Source organism: Rhinolophus sinicus, chromosome 4 (assembly GCF_057876585.1).
Source record: "Rhinolophus sinicus isolate RSI-liver-muscle chromosome 4, RSI-T2T, whole genome shotgun sequence".
Classification (NCBI taxonomy): Eukaryota; Metazoa; Chordata; class Mammalia; order Chiroptera; family Rhinolophidae; genus Rhinolophus; species Rhinolophus sinicus.
The window spans coordinates 34,772,960-34,791,389 of NC_142504.1; the positions used below are offsets into that span (position 1 = coordinate 34,772,960).

Consider the following 18,430-nt stretch of genomic DNA (forward strand, 5'->3'; position numbering starts at 1 on the left):
TGGATGTTGGACGCACACATCAACAGGAATAGTCTATTAACTGTATGTTCACCAATGAGCCCCAGTTTTATAGAAAGTCTCCCCAAATGATGAGGGGGTGCCCCTTGTCCCCACAAATGACTGGGCCTCGTGTCCAATCCTAATTTTCATAATAAGCAACCAAGAGAAAGTGTGAAGCGGGTATCAGTGGGTACAAAAGATGACGTTAAAATCATCTCTTTCTCCAACGACTTCTCATGTTCATTTTAATTTTGAGGCCGACAATTCATTAAATTCATAAACATCTTTCTTAATCAAAAGAAAATCATATAAACAAATGTTGAGGAAAGGGATCTTGTATCTGGTGAAAAAGCAGTGAAAACTTCTGCATTTCTGTTCATGCTTCACTTTTTAAAATGTGGTAATTTTCAATGTTCTGAAGCTGAAGAATTAACAAATGTCCCCACAGGGGCCCAGGGGAGGCTTATTTAGAAAATAGAGCCCCTCTCAATAGCATCTCCTTATGTGGTGAAGAGGAAGCTGAGCCTTGACGATATTTTCTGAGTAGAGTTAGGGGAGATCAAGGGGGCCGGGAACAACAGCAGAGAGGTGAATTCTTAAGGGAGTTCAAAAAGGGGAGAGAGCTGTGTGTCTAACCCCTAGCAGTTCGCAACAGAAAAGAGAGAGAGAAAAGGAGAAAGAGAAAGGAATAGAGAGCCTTGCAGCCGGCAGTGCCCCTCAGGAGGGAACCGTGTGGCTTCTAGAGGGGAGGAGGGGAACGGATGTCTGCTTGATGTGCTTTGATGCTTCCACTATTCCCTCTGCAGATTTATTACACTTATTTGGTCCTCCAGTAAGTGTAACAAACTTCTCAGAGTACTATTTACAAATAAAAGACAGGGGTGAGAAGCAAAAATACAAAGCAAGATCTCTGGACACTCGAGTGCAAAATGCAAGGACTCTAGAGCTTGGGATTTCCAAAGCAGTAGACACCCCCACTTGTCTTACACTGGTGGGCACTGAAAATAAACAAATAGCTTACATGTTGATGGCAGCTGTGCTGCCCAATATGGTAGCTAAGCATGTGGCTGTTTACATTTAAATTCATTACATTTAAATAAAATTTAAAATTCTGTTCCTAAGGCACACTAGCCACATTGCCAATGCTCAATCGCCACAGGGGGCTACTGGCCGCTGCAGTGGGCAATGCTGACAATAGATTTTCATCATTGGAGAAGACTCTATGGGACAGCACCGATCGAGAGGAGACAGAAATGTGAGGCCAACTTTTTAGTTTTATCAGAGACTGTGAGTTTTCCTGAGAACCATCTCTTTTTTTCTCTATGCTGGGGGTGGAAAATAATTTCTTCCTTACACATTAGTCTGAGGCGACCTCATGTGACCCAGGCAACGTGGAACCATCACAGTCCACCTAATGAGCCAGGCAAAGCGGCCTGTGTGTGACCCGGGGAGCGCTGGGTTTGTCCCTCTGCTCTGCCTCACCCTCTGACTCATCACTGAATATAGGACAGCTTAGCACTCACTTGTGGAAAGCACAGTAGCCCCAAAGACGTCCACTTGCCAACCCCTGAAGCCTGTGAATATATTACCTTTCTAGATGTAATGAAGGTTACAGACCTTCAACTAGAGAGATTATCCTGAATTACACAGGGGGACCTTAGAAGCAGAGAACTTTCTCTCCTTGGAGGCAGAGGGAGAGGGCAGAAGGAGAAGTGAGAGAGACTGGAAGCATGAGAAAGCCTGCGGCACTGCTGCTGGTTTGCAGAAGGCGTGGGCAGCATGGTGAGGCACACAGGTGGCCTTCGAGAGCTGGGCGAGCCTCCCAGCTGACAACCAGCCAGGACACAGGGGCTCCGCCTGACGATCGCCAGTAACTGGATGCTGCCAACAGCCTAAAGGAGCCTGGAAACAGATTCTCCTCTAGAGCCTCCCGCAGAGCCAGGCCTACCAACACCCGGAATTTGGCCTTGTGAGACCCAGATCAGAGAAACCAGCTGAGCCCATCCTGACTCTGCCCAACAGAACTGTGAGATAATACCTTTGTGGCGTTACACCAATACATTTGTGGGAATTTGTGATTGCCGTCACAGAATACAAACGCACTGTTTCATATTTTGGAGAAGCAGAAGAATTTCTTCAGCTCACACTTCTAGAAGCTGTTTTGGGGAACAGTTTGAGAAAGTCTAATTCTCTTGGCCTCCTTTCAGGGAAAGGCGCAGCCCAGCTGCTCCCAGAAGCTGAGCCACTTCAGGAGCATGGTTGGGTTTTATTTCTTAATGAGCTGGATGGCAGAAGGAAGGTATTAGCTGCACCATGAGAGTGTACTTTTGGATGAGGAATCCAATACATAATAAGAAAGGATGAGAAACAATGGCTGTTGCCAACTTCTAGGCCTGGCACATTCTACCAATTAGTGAGAGAGTAGACGGATATTTTCTGTCTATCAGAAGGGGAACAAAAAAAACTTGCACCCGACCGATTTCAAACAGCACAGGGCCTACCCTGGGACATCACCAGGGGTTATTAATGACCAGAGACTTCTTCCCTTCAGAAAGAAAGACATGGACAAGAAATCTGGCAATGACACGAAATGACAGAGGATAATCTTGTGGGAGCTGTGTGACAAACAGCTGACAAAACTCACTGCTAGGGTCTGAGTGGGTGGCTGGCAGGCTTTTCATCTCTAACACTGAGATGGTCACAAACCCACTTTATCCAAATGGCGTACTACCCAGCAGTGGCTAGGTGGGAGGTCAGCAGGTGGGTGATCAGTGTGCTGTGAACACTGTTTGGTAGGGTTTGAGGAAGTCAGGCTTATATTCTATCCCAGCTCTTCAGATACCTAAAAGCTAGACTGAGACTGAACGACAGCAGTTCCCAGAACGGATCTCTCTACCCAAAGTTGTAGTGAAAACAAAATAAAATCAGATAAGCCCACTCAAATACCAGGGTTTTAAATTGGTAATATTTCTTTCATAAGATTCACTTAGTCACCCCAATAAACTTCAATTAAAAAAAAAAAGATTCACTCTGGGGCATACATTCCAAGTTATAATTTTCAATAGCATTGATCATTTGACCTCACTGAGCAAGTTTTTTATGTCAAGCTATAGAATGGAGATGTTATCATCTCTGATTACCTCCCAAGGTTGTTATAAGGATATGAGGATGTGACAACATAGTTGAAAGCAAATTCTATATTGCCAAAGGCTGTCCACAGTTAATTACCACTCCATCCTCACACAGCTATGACTGTGGGGCAATGAGTGTATGGTAGGCCTTTGACTAGGAACATTTCATGTGTTATCACATTTAAGCTACCGTTAGTGAGCAGGATTAGGCCTCTGGCACACGTGCCAGCTTTCTTTGGGTCCTCCTGGCACTTGCCCCAACTTGTATTGTGGGACAGACCTTTATGCTGTCTACTTTGAGGCTCTCTAGGACTCCCACCAAAGCCTGGAAAGCAGCTCCTATTCTTAACCTATTGCTTTTCCCTTTCAAGAATCCACTCTGCAGTATTCTAGAACTGCTCTCTGTTAGGTGGCAAGCGGTTTAATAGATCTGATAAACATCTCACCTACATAATGCTTTCAGTATCTGAACTATGGTTCATTCTTGTGAAAATGAACATCCCGAGAAATTGCTCTGAACTGTGACTTTCAAGCAGGCCGGTGACACTTTGTGGTCTCCAAACATTACCATGTGTGACTGTCCAAGGTCAGGACAAGAGACCTGCTTGGATCTGATTGTCCAAGGGTTGAAAACGATATTTTCAAGGGTGTGTTGAGGAACTACACCCCACATAGCCTCCTAATGCTGGAGCTGAATCCACAGAGCAGGGCAGTTGACAATTGCTGATCCAGTTCATCCTTTGAGTGAAGAGAATGGAATCCCACAATGTCTGCTTCAGAGCTTGTGACCTCAATAAAGCCATCACAAAAAAAGTGCATTGATGATGTAAAGAATAATTTCTTTGAAAATATTGTGAGAAGAAATCTCCAGGCACTAAATAAATTAAAACTGTGACTTTGAAGTAAATAGAATTATAACAAAAATGATCAACAATGAAAAAAATTGTGAAAGCGGAGAAAGATGATTTAAAGATCTGGCTTAACTCAACTGCGCCCCCTCGTGTCAGTAACCATTCTTACCTTTCCCTAACATTTGTGAACTGGTAAAGAAATAGAAAGCTCCAACTTACTTGGCAATATACTATTACTTTAGAAAATCTGAGATCAATCTAGAATAAGGTAGAGTAAGAAAACAGGGCTTCTTGGTTTCTTGAGAAGGTCAGTTGATTTAAATCTTAATAGTAAGCAATTAAATACGATGAGGAGATTATAGTAGAGAACCAGTAACGTAAATATACAGTGATATTTGTTATTCTTCTAAATATTTTAAATACATTTTCTTTTATTCACATGTAACACAACTTTCTAGCAAGTCACCTTTAAAATATATATTGGAAGTTATCAAACTTGATGAAATAGTCAAGGGAAGTTCAAGAACATAAAGTTAGGAAACATTTCTAAATCTTCCAAATTAGGGTTTGTGACTCTGTTGATACATTCAAATACACACAGGTAAACGTTTTCTTCTCTATTTTTGTATCTCCATAAAGGGAGCTTCCTTAGAATGTCTCTGTGTTTATCACATATTTCAAAGTATCATATATATATTTTTTAATTCATAGGAGAAATCCAGTTGGATTGAACCAACAAGAAAGATTCTAAGGAGAAGTAGAGCACGTGGGAGGAACAGGTAGGACAGGTTGGCCTGTATCTATTCAAGTCTGTAGACACGCTCTGTCTTATCAGCCACGAGCTGGGTTTTCCAATCTGTCTTCTGTGATTTTGGTGGTTTATCCTTAGTTTTCTTTTTGCTACTTTCAAACCTCGAAAACTGTTCAGCTGTTATAAAGTTCCAAAACAAGCAAATGTGTTCCTGGAATCCTACCCTTAACTTTGCTGGAGAACATACACTAAGGCTTCTTCTCCAGCCAAAATAATAAAAGGTCTTTAAAGTGGCTGAAATTCTTGGTTGATTGCACATACATGCCAGTGTCAGACAACTATAAATAGAGAGATTTGGAAGAAAAATAGGGAGTCTTTATAGCGCCAATGAAATAAAAGAAAGTTTTGAAGGCAGTCAAAAAACAGCACATGTATTTATAAAATTACGATTTTTGTCCTTTTAGTCCAAAATCCCCTTTGAGTAGGAACAGCCCACCCAGATCATGCACGGCCAATATAAGGGAAGAAAACAACTTTCTTTTCTTTACTAATGTACGTTTATTATTCTCAATCCTATAATTAAGGTTTCTTCTTTATATTATCCTTTAGAGTTTATGTATCTGCTAGATCTTTTGATATTTTTCTCCCATCAGTGCTTTGTTTGCCCAGAATACTAAAAAGTCCTTCAAAGGATAAAATTATGCCCATGGTTACTGATATAAATGAATTCAGCAGGGAATTGCCTGGGTTACCTAGGGCAGATTTGGTCCCAAAATAGTCTGGGTCACATGTTAGTTACAGCCGTTCAAAGAGACTTGAGGATTCACTTATCAAGAAATTCTTAATCTCTTAGGCAGGTTAACGTATCCACTTGCTTTAATAGGTGAGTTAATATATATTTTAAAAGACATTGTTACTTAATGTTGAATAGTGACTTGCTTCTTTATATTAACCTACCCTTCTTTTATTAACCCATTGAAACTGAACTCAAATTAGTTCTTGCAAATGAGTTCACTCTACGTTGAACCTATTACTGCTGGACAAGAGAATTTACTAATTGCTTCAGTTTTATAATTGTGCTGTTGACAAACAAATTAGTCAGCAGCGATGGAGAAAGCCAGTGCTGGCTTAATAGTGTTTAAATACAGTTCTTCCAAATCTAGACCTCACTCTGAAGTGAGAAATGTTGAAATGTCATGAAGGTTGCTGGGTCACAAGTCCAGTTGGAGGAAGAATCAATAACATAATTAATGTCTCTGAATTCTCAGTGCTCTCTAAATTGCAGTGGGTTCAAACTGGCTAGAGGCTATAGCTTGGCTCTAAGGATTCAGTACGTAACATTGGGATACCAGAAAGTAGTATTTTTTAAATAATATTTTTAGCGATGATTTTATTACTTAGTGTTTTCCAAAATAAATCCTAAGGCAACAAAGATAAGACTTAGGAGGCCTTAAAAATAGCATGGTTCTAAACAAGTTATGTTTATAATTTAAAAATTTTACCTCAAGCTCAGCTTTTAATATTTCACCTAAAATGTTTTAAAAGTAATCTAAGGTTGGGATTCAGTTTATTAAATAACTTTGAATTAATTCTAATTTTTTAAAAAAGCATATGTGATGGTAGAGAGTTAAAAAAAGATCATTAACTACAATTCTATCAACTGATTATAAAAACTTTACATGAAAACATAATATTTCCTTTGGTCTTTTAGACCTTGTTTTTGCTAGAAAATTCATTAAATCCTATGTTCACGGAAAACGCAAAAACAAATCAAATATCTCTATAGTGGTATCTTAAATAGAAACTATATTCCTATTTTGTGAAAAATAATATTCTGAAGAATTCTTATTAGCCCTCAAAAGCACATTTACTCATATTTAGCATCTTTTAAGAAAATTTTAGAGAACTGAGAGCAGTGCACATAGTTTTTAAAATTTCCAAAGCAGCACTACCAGAGGATTGTACATTCTGATTTTTGTTAATGCAATTAACTACTTTTGTTGTGACATAATCAATACCTCTCAGAGAAAGAAAACTATCAGGTTGTAAGTGGTCACACTGAAGATAAACAATGCAAAGTTGAACATTACTTCAATTTTCTTTTTGTTTTTGGAAGCCATAAAATAACCTAGCGAAATAAGTCAGTCAGACAGAAAAAGTCGAGAACCATATGATTTCACTGACATGTGGTATGTAAAACTGAAAACAACAAACGAACAAGACAAATGAAGAAACAAAAACTCATAGACATAGGCAATAGTTTAGTGGTTACCAGCGGGTAAGGGGGAATGGGGAATGGTAGAAGAGGATAAAGGGGATCCAATACATGTTAATGGAAAGAGAACTGACTCTGGGTGGTGAACACACAATGGGATCTATAGATGATGTAACACAGAATTGTACACCTGAAATCTATGTAACTTTACTAACAATTGTCACCCCAATAAACTTTAATTAAAAAAAAAAAGTGAAAGAAATAACCTAGTCTCTCCTGGGATAAAGTAATGGAAATGGACCAAAGTATCTTCTCTGAGAGGTGTCCCACTAGTCACTGTGAAATGGTTGAATAAGAAAGGCCATTCATTGGGGAATATACAGAGGATCCCCTAAAAAATGTATACATATTTTAAGAAAGGAAAGTGTATTAAAATGGTAATACTCAATATATACCGATAACAAAAGATGAATACAAGTCATGTTTGACTTCTGCAATTACAAGAGGTACTCAGAGTGGTTACCATCAGTGTCTAGATACTTCTGATTACGGCGAACTACTGCTTGAGCAACGTTGACCAAAGTGTCCACTTGTATACAATTTTTTGGCACCCCAGGTATGTTAGAGTACCTATGATGACAGATGCTGAATAGAAGTCGCTAAAAGGAACGAATGGAGTGGGCCAGGTATAAATGGTGAGGGATCATATCCACAAGAAGACAGTGGAAGAAATATCACAGCATTGTCCACAGACCTCCCCCAATCTTTTGTCGATGATTCTAAGTGGATGAGAATTGCCATATATGTTTTCCTGGCTAATTTGGAGGCCATTCTAGCTATGTCCCTCTGAAGGAAGGAAATTCAGAGTTATCCAAATTGGAGGCTATTCTCCACAAATGCTAGTATGAGTGGATTTGCCAGATTTCCCTGTTACTTCAAAGATAGGGTTAGAGATTCAACTGCTTTATCAAGAGTTGTTTCATAAAGAGGTTACCTTGTTGAAAAAAATGTATTAAGCAGTGATGAGAGAGGAATGTGTTTGATCATTTCATTAAGGTAGGAGCTGTATACTGTATACATTACCTGGTATATGAAAACATTTTAAACTATGTTAGACCGTGGATCAGTTAAGTGGAGGCGGGTGAGGTTAAAAGGGTGAGGAACACACGAAGAATGTTCCAGGCAAAGCGCATGCCTCCCTACATAGTAGGGAGACTCTAGATATTAAGAATCAATTCTTCAAATGACAAGTGCAAAGCCTTAAAGTAGACAAAACTAATTATACCAGAATGTTCTTCTAAGTATGGATTGACTCAAAATAAATTGCCAAATCTTCCAAATAAACCACTGTAAAATTTAATGTATTCATTCCATGAGTTCCTTACAATAAGCTGTCTACTCTATCTACTGACAGCATCAACTAAAGGTATTTTTATTATAAAAAGGTTTTTTCTTACTTTTTATTTTCATAACTGATGATATCTAAAACTAAAATGTCATAACAGTAAAAAGTGAGACAATAATGCTAAATTCCCTAGAGACTAAATTTTGTTATGACAAATTATAGTTTATCAAAGTAGTTCCAGTTACCTTTCTCCCAGCATAATGCTTGAAATGTGATACCCCCAAGAAAACTAGTGACTCTGTTACTCTGCTTTCCAACTTTTAATGATTTACTAACAGGTTGGCTTGCAATAAAAGACCTCTGAATAAATTGAGAAACTCAGATCTACAGATTTCATCAAATTTCGAAGCCAATAAATAAGCCTATTTCAACAAGTTGAAATGAGAGAATAGAAATTAAATAAATGGAGTACATATACTTTAAGTGATATATGTACTTAGTTTCCCAATAAGGCTTAGGGGAAAAAAATAGGTAAATTGAAAAAATCTGAAAGATCAATTTTATCTAACTCAAAGGTTGTCATCAACTTTACTCAGATTAGAAAGTCAGTCATTATATTGTACTCAATAAATGCTATTTTGCTGATGCTAAAATGTTTCTTGGAATCTAGTTACAAGAAGACTGAGCACAGTGAATTTTAGGATTTACAACTCTGAAGCAATGCCACATTGCTCTAGGAACCCAAACTCATACAACAGTGTTGGTTCAAGGCTGAACATGTGCTGGCACACAGTTAGGGCTTAATAACTGGTTAATGGTTAAATGAATGGATGAATGAATAATTGGATGAATAAATAAAAAAGATGTCATGACAACTTATCAGGGGAGTTATAAAATTTGTGCATGCATATGTGTGTGTGTGTGTGTGTGTGTGTGTGTGTGTGTGTGTGTGAGAGAGAGAGAGAGAGAGAGAGAGAGAGAGAGAAAGAGAATGAGTACAATGAATACAATCTGTACAAAGACTTACTTATTCCATGCTTGTCTAAGGTTTTTAGAGCTGTACACGGTAAAGCGCTCTGAAATAAAAAAGAAAAAAGGATAAACAATCTTTGTTTCAAACGTACAAATTGCAAACATGTTTAAAAAAATCAGCTCTTAAAAAGGTAGTGATCGGTTTAGTCCTATGATGCTGGCCAACATAGGTCTTCACTTTTAGATGGGACAGTTATGAAGAGTAAAATAGGAAGCTCTTAACAATGAAGCATTATTTTCTTTTGTTTAGAGTGATTTGTTTCATAATGTGGTTTCCTAGTGATTATTTCTTAGAATAAGTTTTACTTGAGTTGGAAAAAAATGTAAATTCCAAACCTCTAAACTGTAATTAGATTTATAGGAGAATATTGATACATCAGTCAAGTGAGAATATGGATACATCAGTCAAGTGTTTTCTCTATGAAAAAAGATACCTCTGACCAAACACAGTAATGTTGGCTCTCCTTTCATACACCACATGGTATTTACACATGCGCAAAGCCAAACTACCAATATCCTACAATGTATGTTTATTTACATTTATCATTGAACAATCTTTATTATATTTTTTAAATTAAAACATAACATTTGTTTTACCAAGTTAAACAAAAAAGTGCTATAAAATAGATATTGATAATCTCTCTTGTTCCCATTTTTCACTCCTGATGATATGGTAATTGTAAATATCTTGGTATGTCTCTTTCTACATATTTCTTATGTTAATAAACACAAACCCATCCATCTACACAAATACATACACTGCTTTAAATTTTTAAATGGCTTGTACAATAAATAGTCTCTGAAAAAATTTTAGGTATTTAATAACATAGGTCTTCAAATCAAGAAAATAAGTAACAATTATTTTAAAACTCTGTTAATATTCCACAGGATAGCAGTACCATAAGTTATTTAACCATTTCAAACAGATGAAAATTTAGGTAGCTTCCAGTTACTTTTACCTTAAAAACAATGCTTTAATAAATATCCTTGCACATCCATCTCTATACACTGATGCTTTCATTTCTGTTGAATAGCTATCCCAGTACAGAACTGCTTAGCAAATGGCAGGCACATTTTACATTTAAATAGATGCAAACAGGTTACTTTTCATTTTTCCACAAGCAATGAAAAAACAATGTCTCTTTTATGCTCTTTTAGTAAGTATCCTAGGATGTAAGAATAGCTCAACATACGTAAGTCAAAAAATGTATCATATTAATAGAATGAAAGATAAAAATCACATGATCATCTTAATCGATGCAGAAAAAAATTTTCACAAAATTCAAAATCCATTCATCCTAAAAACTCTCAACAAACTGGATATAAAGGAAAGTACCTCAACACAATAAAGGCCATGACAAGCCCACAGCTAACATCATAGTTAATGGTGAAAGGTAGGAAGCTTTACCTCTAATATCAGGAACAAGACAAGGGTGCCACTCACCACTGCTATACAACATAGTACTAGATGTCCAAGCCAGAGAAATTAGGCAAGAAAAAATAAACAAATGAAAGGCATACAAAGTGGAAAGGAAGAAGTAAAATTGTCTCTGCTTGCAGATGACATGATGTAGAAAATATTAGAGTTCACTAAAAAACAGAACAAATTCAGTCAAGTTGCAGAACACAAAATCAATATACAAAAATCAGTTGTGTTTCCATATACTCACACAAATTATCCAAGAAAGCAATAAAGAAAACAATCCCATTACCAATAGTGCCAAAACCAAAAAAATAACTAGGAATAAATTTAACCAAAGAGGTTATAAGACACTGATGAAAGAAAGTTAAGAAGACACAAATAAACAGAAAGATATTTCATGCTCATAACTGAAAGAATTAATGGTTGGTAAAATGTTCTTACTACCCAGATATTTACAGATTTGATGTGATCCCTATCAAGATCCAGTGGCATTTTTTTTTTTTTTTTACGGAAATAGAAAATACAATCCTAAAGTTCTTATGAACCAGAAAAGATCCTGAATAGTCTAAGTAATCTTGAGAAAGAAGAACAAAGCTGCAGGTATTGTATTTCCTGATTTCAAACTGTATTATAAGGCTACAGTAATTAAAATAGTATGGTACTTGCATAAAAAAAGACACATAGACTAATAGAACAGAATAGAGAGCCCAGAAAAAAACTCATGCATATAAGGTCAATTAATATTTGACAAGAAGCCAAAATACTCAATGCAGAAAAGAGTGTATTCAATAAGTGGTGCTGGGAAAACTGGATATTCACATGCAAAAAAATGAAACTGGACACCTATCTTACACCACTCACAAAAACTTACATAACTTGAAAAGAATTAAAGACTTAAAGGTAAGACCTGAAACCATAGAAGAAAACAGGGAATCTTAACAATGATTTTGTGGCTATAATCCACAAAGCACAGCAACAAAAGCAAAAATAAACAAGTTTATCAAATTAAAAACCATCTGTACAGCAAAAGAAACAATCAATAAAATGAAAAGGCAAACTTTTCATGGGAGGAAATATTTGCAAACCTCATATCTGATAAGAGGTTAATATTAAAAATATATAAGGAACTCAAATAACTCAATGGCAAAAAAACAACAACAAAAAACAAAAATAAAAATACCAAAAAAAAAACCCGCAAAACAAACAAAAGCAACCAAATAATCCAATTAAAAAGTGGGCAAAGGACCTGAAAAGACACATTTTCCAAGGAAGATATTCAAATGGCCAAGTACATGAAAAGGTGCCCAACATCACTAATCAACAGGGAAATGCAAATCAAAACCACAATGAGATATCACCTCATGTTCAAATGGCTATTATCAAGAAGACAAGAGTTAGTGGTGATGAGAATGTGAAGAAAATGGAATCCTTGTACACTCTTGGTGGGAATGTAAATTGGTGCAGCCACTATGGAAAATGGTATGAAGGTTCCTTAAAAAATTAAGAGTAGAACTACTATGTGATCCAGCAATTTCACTTCTGGGTATATATTTGAAGGAAACAAAATCACTATCTCGAAGAGATTTCTGCACCCCTATGTTCACTGCAGCATTATTCACAACAGCCAAGATATGGAAACAACCTAAGATGGATAAATTGATAAAGAAAATGTGGTGTATATATACAACAGAATACTATTCAGCCCTGAAAAAGAAGAAAATCCTGCCATTTGTAACCTGGATAGACCTTGAGGGAATTATGCTTAAGTGAAATAAGTCAGACAAAGAAAGACACATACTGTATAATCTTACTTACATGTGGAATCTAAAAATCCCCAAACTCATAAAAGTAGAGAACAGATTGGTGGTTGCTGGGGCCAGGGATGGAGTGGGGGGTGTGTGTGTAAATGAGTGAAAGTAGTCAAAGGGTACAAACTTCCAATTATAAGATGAATAAGGTCTGGGGATGTAATATAGCATGGTGACTATAGTTTACAGTACTGCATGGTGTATTTGAAAGATACTGTGAGAGTAGATTGTAAAAGTTCTCACCACACCAAAAAAAACAAGAAAATTGTAACTGTTAAGTGATGGATGTTAACTAAACTTATTGCAGTAATCATTTTGTAATGTACGAGATCTGACAAGTTCGCAAACTTGTTGCAATGATGTTGCTAATGTGTTTTGATATCAGAGGGATTATTCATTATGAATTTGTACTAACTGGAGAAACAGTTAACCAAGTTTACTATTTGGAAGTGTTGAAAAGGCTGTGTGAAAAGGTTAGATGAAAACGACCTGAAGTTTTTGCCAATAATTCATGGCTCTTGCATCACAACAATGCACCAGCTCCCATGACACTGCCTGTGAGGGAGTTTTTAGCCAGGAAACAAGTAACTGTATTGGAACACCCTCCCTACTCAGCTGATCTGACCCCCAATGACTTCTTTCTTTTACCTGAAGATAAAGGAAATATTGAATGGAAGACATTTTGATGACATTCAGGACATCAAGGGTAACATGACCACAGCGCTGATGGCCGTTCCAGAAAAAGAGTTCCAAAATTGCTTCAAACGATGGACTAGGCACTGGCATCAGTGCATAGCTTCCCAAGGGGAGTACTTCAAAGGTGACTGTAGTGATTTCAGCAATGAGGTATGTAGCAGTTTTTCTAGGATGAGTTTGTGAAGTTAATTGTCCGATCTCGTATACACATATAAAATCATTATGTTGTGCACCTTAAACAATGTTATATGTCAATTATATGTCACAAAATCTGGAAAAAAAGACAGTATTCTAACAAAGTAAAACAAGGAGATGTAAAGTGATCAGTTTGAGAGGGGCACTTTAGGTACGATGAGGAAAGGTGAGTTTCAAACAAAACAGCGAGCCAACAAAAGAAACAAAGGAAATTCCCGTTGGAAATGTAGTTGGAGTTTCTTTAAAATATATATTTATATGAAAGGGATAATGCAAAATCTTTATACATAACAATATGGTGTTGCTTTCCATTTAGATAGGATTTGTGTATACATCCTCTAGTAAAATTAAATGGTTTCTTTTTCATATTGATCCAGTTTCTTTTTAATAATTTATACTCAATAGGCTTAACTTTGCTTAATATTTGTTGGTATGTCTTTTGTTAGTGTTGTCTGCTTCTGATTATAAGCTTTTTAAAGGAGAGAATCAAAATGATTTATATTGCTTTTGTTATGGTATGTTTCATGTAGAAGAATGCCATTAGATAAGAACAACAACAAAAAGTTTAAGAACACACTCAGCTTCCTATCTCCACACACAGAGTTTATTCAAAAGGATTGACGGAAAATACTGTGCAATGATTCTTGCATTGAATTACTGTTTATTGAGCAACTACTGTGTACCAGGTATACATCTTGGGGCTGAAGGTACAGGATAGAACCAAACAGAAAACCTTCCTGCCTGCAGGGAGCTCACATTCTAGAAGGGGATGTCCAAGGCTGGAGTGACCCTGGAGGAAGGGTGGCTGGAGCAGACAGAGAGCGCAGGGAAGGTGAATGGAAGCTGAGAGAGATGGGGCAGAAAGGCAGACGATCTACTTACCCAGAGACTTTGTGGCCTTTAAATATGATCTAGACTTTTTTTTAAAAGGATCACTCTGGCTTCTGTTTGGAGAATACACTACCAGAGGCAAGATTAGAAGCAGGGAGACCAATAAAAGGTTATTACAACTCTTCAGGAGAGAGATGATAGCACTTGGGCTATGGCAACAGAGTGAATGCAATGAGAAGGTGTCAGTCTGAAACTTTTCTAAAAGGTAGAACCAGTAAAATTTATTGATAAATTGGACATGAAGTGTGACAGAAAGGTTAGGGGTTAGAACACTTACTGAACTCCAATTTCCAGGTTTCGAAGACTTGGAATTACATATACAACTCAAATATTCCCCCAAGAATACATTATTGTTCTAGTGGAGTCCCAGAGTCATAAGCAGGGGTAAACTGTAAAAATATTTTAATAACCTGCAAGGCTATTAATCAATCCGTACAGAAATCAGCTATTATGCTACAATGGTGTGCACTAGCTGAAGATCAGGCCTGATTATAAATATCCCTTGTTCTAAAGCTATAGGCAAAGGTGCTCACCAACAATTATGTATTTATTTGTTTCAAAAAAATGTCTAAAGTCTGAGTTATTCTCTACTAGACTGCATGATGTAAGATGCAATATAGCCAGTTGGTGTACAGCAGAAATTTAAAGACATGTTCTAGGTTTGAGGATTAACTGACAAAGAAAGGATAAATGGGAAAAATAGTTCTTTTTATAAAGGTCTTTTAAAAACCTTATTATTATGTAAAGTCTGGTATTAAAAAAACAAGATACATTTTAAAAATTAATTACATCAAATGGCCTTATAAAACAAATTTGATTTCCTTAACTTTGTACTCCCCACAAAGCAATTTTAATAATTTGCTAGGATTTCGGGAGGAACAAGAATTCCATTACAGATAAAATTAATACAATCTTGCATTTACGAGTAAATTATTATTCTTAGCAATTAATGACCACACATAAATATTAGTTCTAAGAATCACGTCTATGTAGAGCTGGCCAGGATACGCTAACAGAAATGTTTTTCCTAAATACGCATACAGTATGTCAATTTTAGCTGTGCCTAAGAGCCAGAATTGATAGTGAAACATGCCATATGAAAGTAGGAAAAAGTAAGGAAAAATGAAGGCTTCCTATGTTTACCTTCCATCACTTCACACAAACTCTTAATTCTTTTTTTTTTTTTAATTCAAGTTTATTGGGGTGACAATTGTTAGTAAAGTTACATAGGTTTCAGGTGTACAATTCTGCATAAAGTCTTAATTCTTTTAGTGAATGTCACTTAGGCACCTGCCTGTGTGCCAGGTGTTGCATGGGGCAATGGGCCCATGAACACAAGTAAGTCCTGGCTACAGTGTAGGTGCACAAAAATGTAAACGAAGAATTACAAATACAGGGTGAAAAGTGTACAGTGTGGATATGGACGCAGTCCCCTGGGAGCCCAGAGGCAGAGCCACTAACTACATCTATTTCTTTTCCAAATGAAGGCAGGATAAACTCAGATATCTCAAACTAGCTCAAGTAACATACAGGACCTGATATCTTATATTCAACAGCATCTTTCAGATCTTAACTGCCAAAGTACACCATTTCAAATGGAGCCACTTCTAACATTTTCTGCATTGTGCACACATTACATTTATATGAGACTAAACACTATTTTAAAAACTATTTCCATCATGAATAAACGTAATGTTCCATTAGAATGAAAACAACTTAATGAGCCATGTAAGTTTTGAAAACAAAAAGGGGTTTACATTAGTGTCCCAAATCAATAACAGGTGTATTTAATAAAACAGATATCCAACTGCCTATGAATAAATTTATCAGATTATTTGAGTATTTGCATATGAGTGTTTTACATTGGTTTCCTTCAGTTAAGTTTACTCTGTCACTTATTACTTCAATGTCAGCTTTCTCTTTGCAATTATGTTTAAACTACAAGCTCAGAATGTTGTGCTTTAAAACATTGGCTAACTCATATAATAGCATAACCAAGGAATGCAATTAATTTAAACCTGGAGGCTGATTTTCACCTTCTCTTATTGTGGGGACACTGCAGAGGGTGGTCACACACAGCTGGAGACCAGGGAGGAGAGCTTGCAGGGAAGTAATCACTTGCTATGCGACATGATGAAGGTGTGGGGACAGAAGGCTAGGAAGGTTTTCCATCAAACTGCCATACTTATGCACCACATCACAATTCATTGAAATTCCACAGGAAAACAACTGGAGAACAAAGCTATGTAGTCTAAAATTGCTCAATTTAAAAGAGCTACACCTGAAATGGCATGATGCACTGTGAAAGCAGACCTGAATCTACATGAAGATAACACCTAAATTGGAAATTACTCATTTGCTTATTGGTATGCACTATATGCTCCAGGAGAACAATTATAATTGTTATTCTCTAAAATTCCTTTTCACCAATTTTGTTTTTTTGTATATTAAAAGACATTGCTGTATTTTCAACTTCAATAACAAGAAAACATAAATACTTAAATCAACCAAATAAAAAACACCAAGTATGTTCACAGGACTTGAAAGGCTAAGCCAGGATTTGTAAGCTAACTTTCTTTCTTTCCTTCCTTCCTTCCTTCCTTCCTTCCTCCCTCCCTCCCTCCCTCCCTCCCTCCCTCCCTCCCTCCCTCCCTCTTTGGTGGGGGGATGAAGGGAGGTGAAGGAAGAATAGCAATAGAAATGAGATCATAAAAATGATCAAACTTAGTATGTCTTTTAAAAATGGATTTACTATCACCCAATGTAAATAATACCATGGAATAAATGTGTTAATATAAAAATGAGTACATCCAACATGCCATAAGAAATGTTAGATGCACTTCATAATTGACTCCTTTAAACCACATATTCAACTATTCACAATTTTTTTTTAAATCACTTATTTATTTTTTCAGTCACAATTGACATCCAATATACCAGTTTTAGGTATACTGGACAGTGGTTTGACATTTACATAATTTATGCAGTGATCAACCCCCGCCCCACCATTACTCTAGTACTCATATGGCACTAAAATAGTTGTTGCAACATTGTTGACTGTATTCTCTGTGCTGTACTTTACATCCCCATGACTATTTTGTAACTGCCAATTTGTATTTCTTAATCTCTTCACCTTTTACACTCAGCTCCCCAACCCCCTTTCCTTCTGGCAACCATCAGTTTGTTCTCTGTATCTATGAGTCTGCTCTTGTTTTGTTTGTTTGTTTATGTTGTTCTTTAGGTTCCACATATAAGTGAAATCATATGGCATTTGTCTTTCTCTGTCTGACTTATTTCACTTAGCATACCCTCTAGGTCCATCCATGATGTTGCAAATGGAAGATTTCATTCTTTTTTTGGCCGAGTAACATTCTGTTATATTTATATATACCACATCTTTATTCAGTCTTCTATGGATGGGCATTTAGGTGGTTTCCATATCTTGGCTACTGTAAATAGTACTGCCGTGATCATAGGGGTGCATATATCTTTTTGAATTAGTGCTTTGGATTTCTTTGGATAAATATCCAGGAGTGGAATTGCTGAGTCATAAGGTAGTTCTATTTTTAATTTTTTGAGGAACTTCTGTACTGCTCTACATAGTGGCTGTACCAATTTGCAATCCCACCAACAGTGCATGAGAGTTCCCTTTTTTCCACATCCTCGCCAACGCTTGTTTGTTGATTTATTGATGACAGCCATTCTGACAGGTGTGAGGTGATATCTCATTGTGGTTTTAATTTGCCTTTCTCTGATGATTAGTGACATTGAGCATCTTTTCATGTCTATTGGTCATGTGTCTGTACTCTTGGGAGAAATGTATTCAAGGCCTGTGTCCATTTTTTGATTGGATTGCTTGCTTTTTGGTGTTGAGTTGAATAATTTTTTAAAATAAATTTTAGGTATTAACCCCTTATCAAATGTATCATTGGCAAATATCTTTTCCCATTAAGTAGGCTGTCTTTTTGTTTTGTTGTTGGTTTTCTTTGCTATGCAAAACCTTTTTAGTTTGATGTAGTCCCATTTGTTTATTTTTTGTTTTGTTTCCTTTGCCCGAGGAGATAGGTCAGAAAAAATATCACTAACAGCAAT

At 36.6% G+C, this 18,430-nt stretch overlaps 1 protein-coding gene and 1 long non-coding RNA gene across 6 annotated transcripts in view; one reads left to right on the top strand and one right to left on the bottom strand.

Moving 5' to 3' along the window:
• CDK14 (cyclin dependent kinase 14) overlaps positions 1-18,430 on the bottom strand; it is a 547,463-nt gene that overhangs the window by 115,383 nt on the left and 413,650 nt on the right. For all 4 annotated transcript variants that reach the window (XM_019716536.3, XM_074340704.2, XM_074340703.2 and 1 more), the window contains one exon: positions 9,321-9,369. In XM_019716536.3, the coding sequence (XP_019572095.1) occupies positions 9,321-9,369 (49 nt within the window). The remainder of the gene's footprint in view (positions 1-9,320; positions 9,370-18,430) is intronic.
• The window catches only part of LOC109437367 (uncharacterized), a 53,810-nt gene that overhangs the window by 19,136 nt on the left and 16,244 nt on the right, over positions 1-18,430 (top strand). For both annotated transcript variants that reach the window (XR_002136241.3, XR_002136240.3), the window contains exon 2: positions 4,694-4,761. This is a non-coding gene — a long non-coding RNA (uncharacterized LOC109437367). The remainder of the gene's footprint in view (positions 1-4,693; positions 4,762-18,430) is intronic.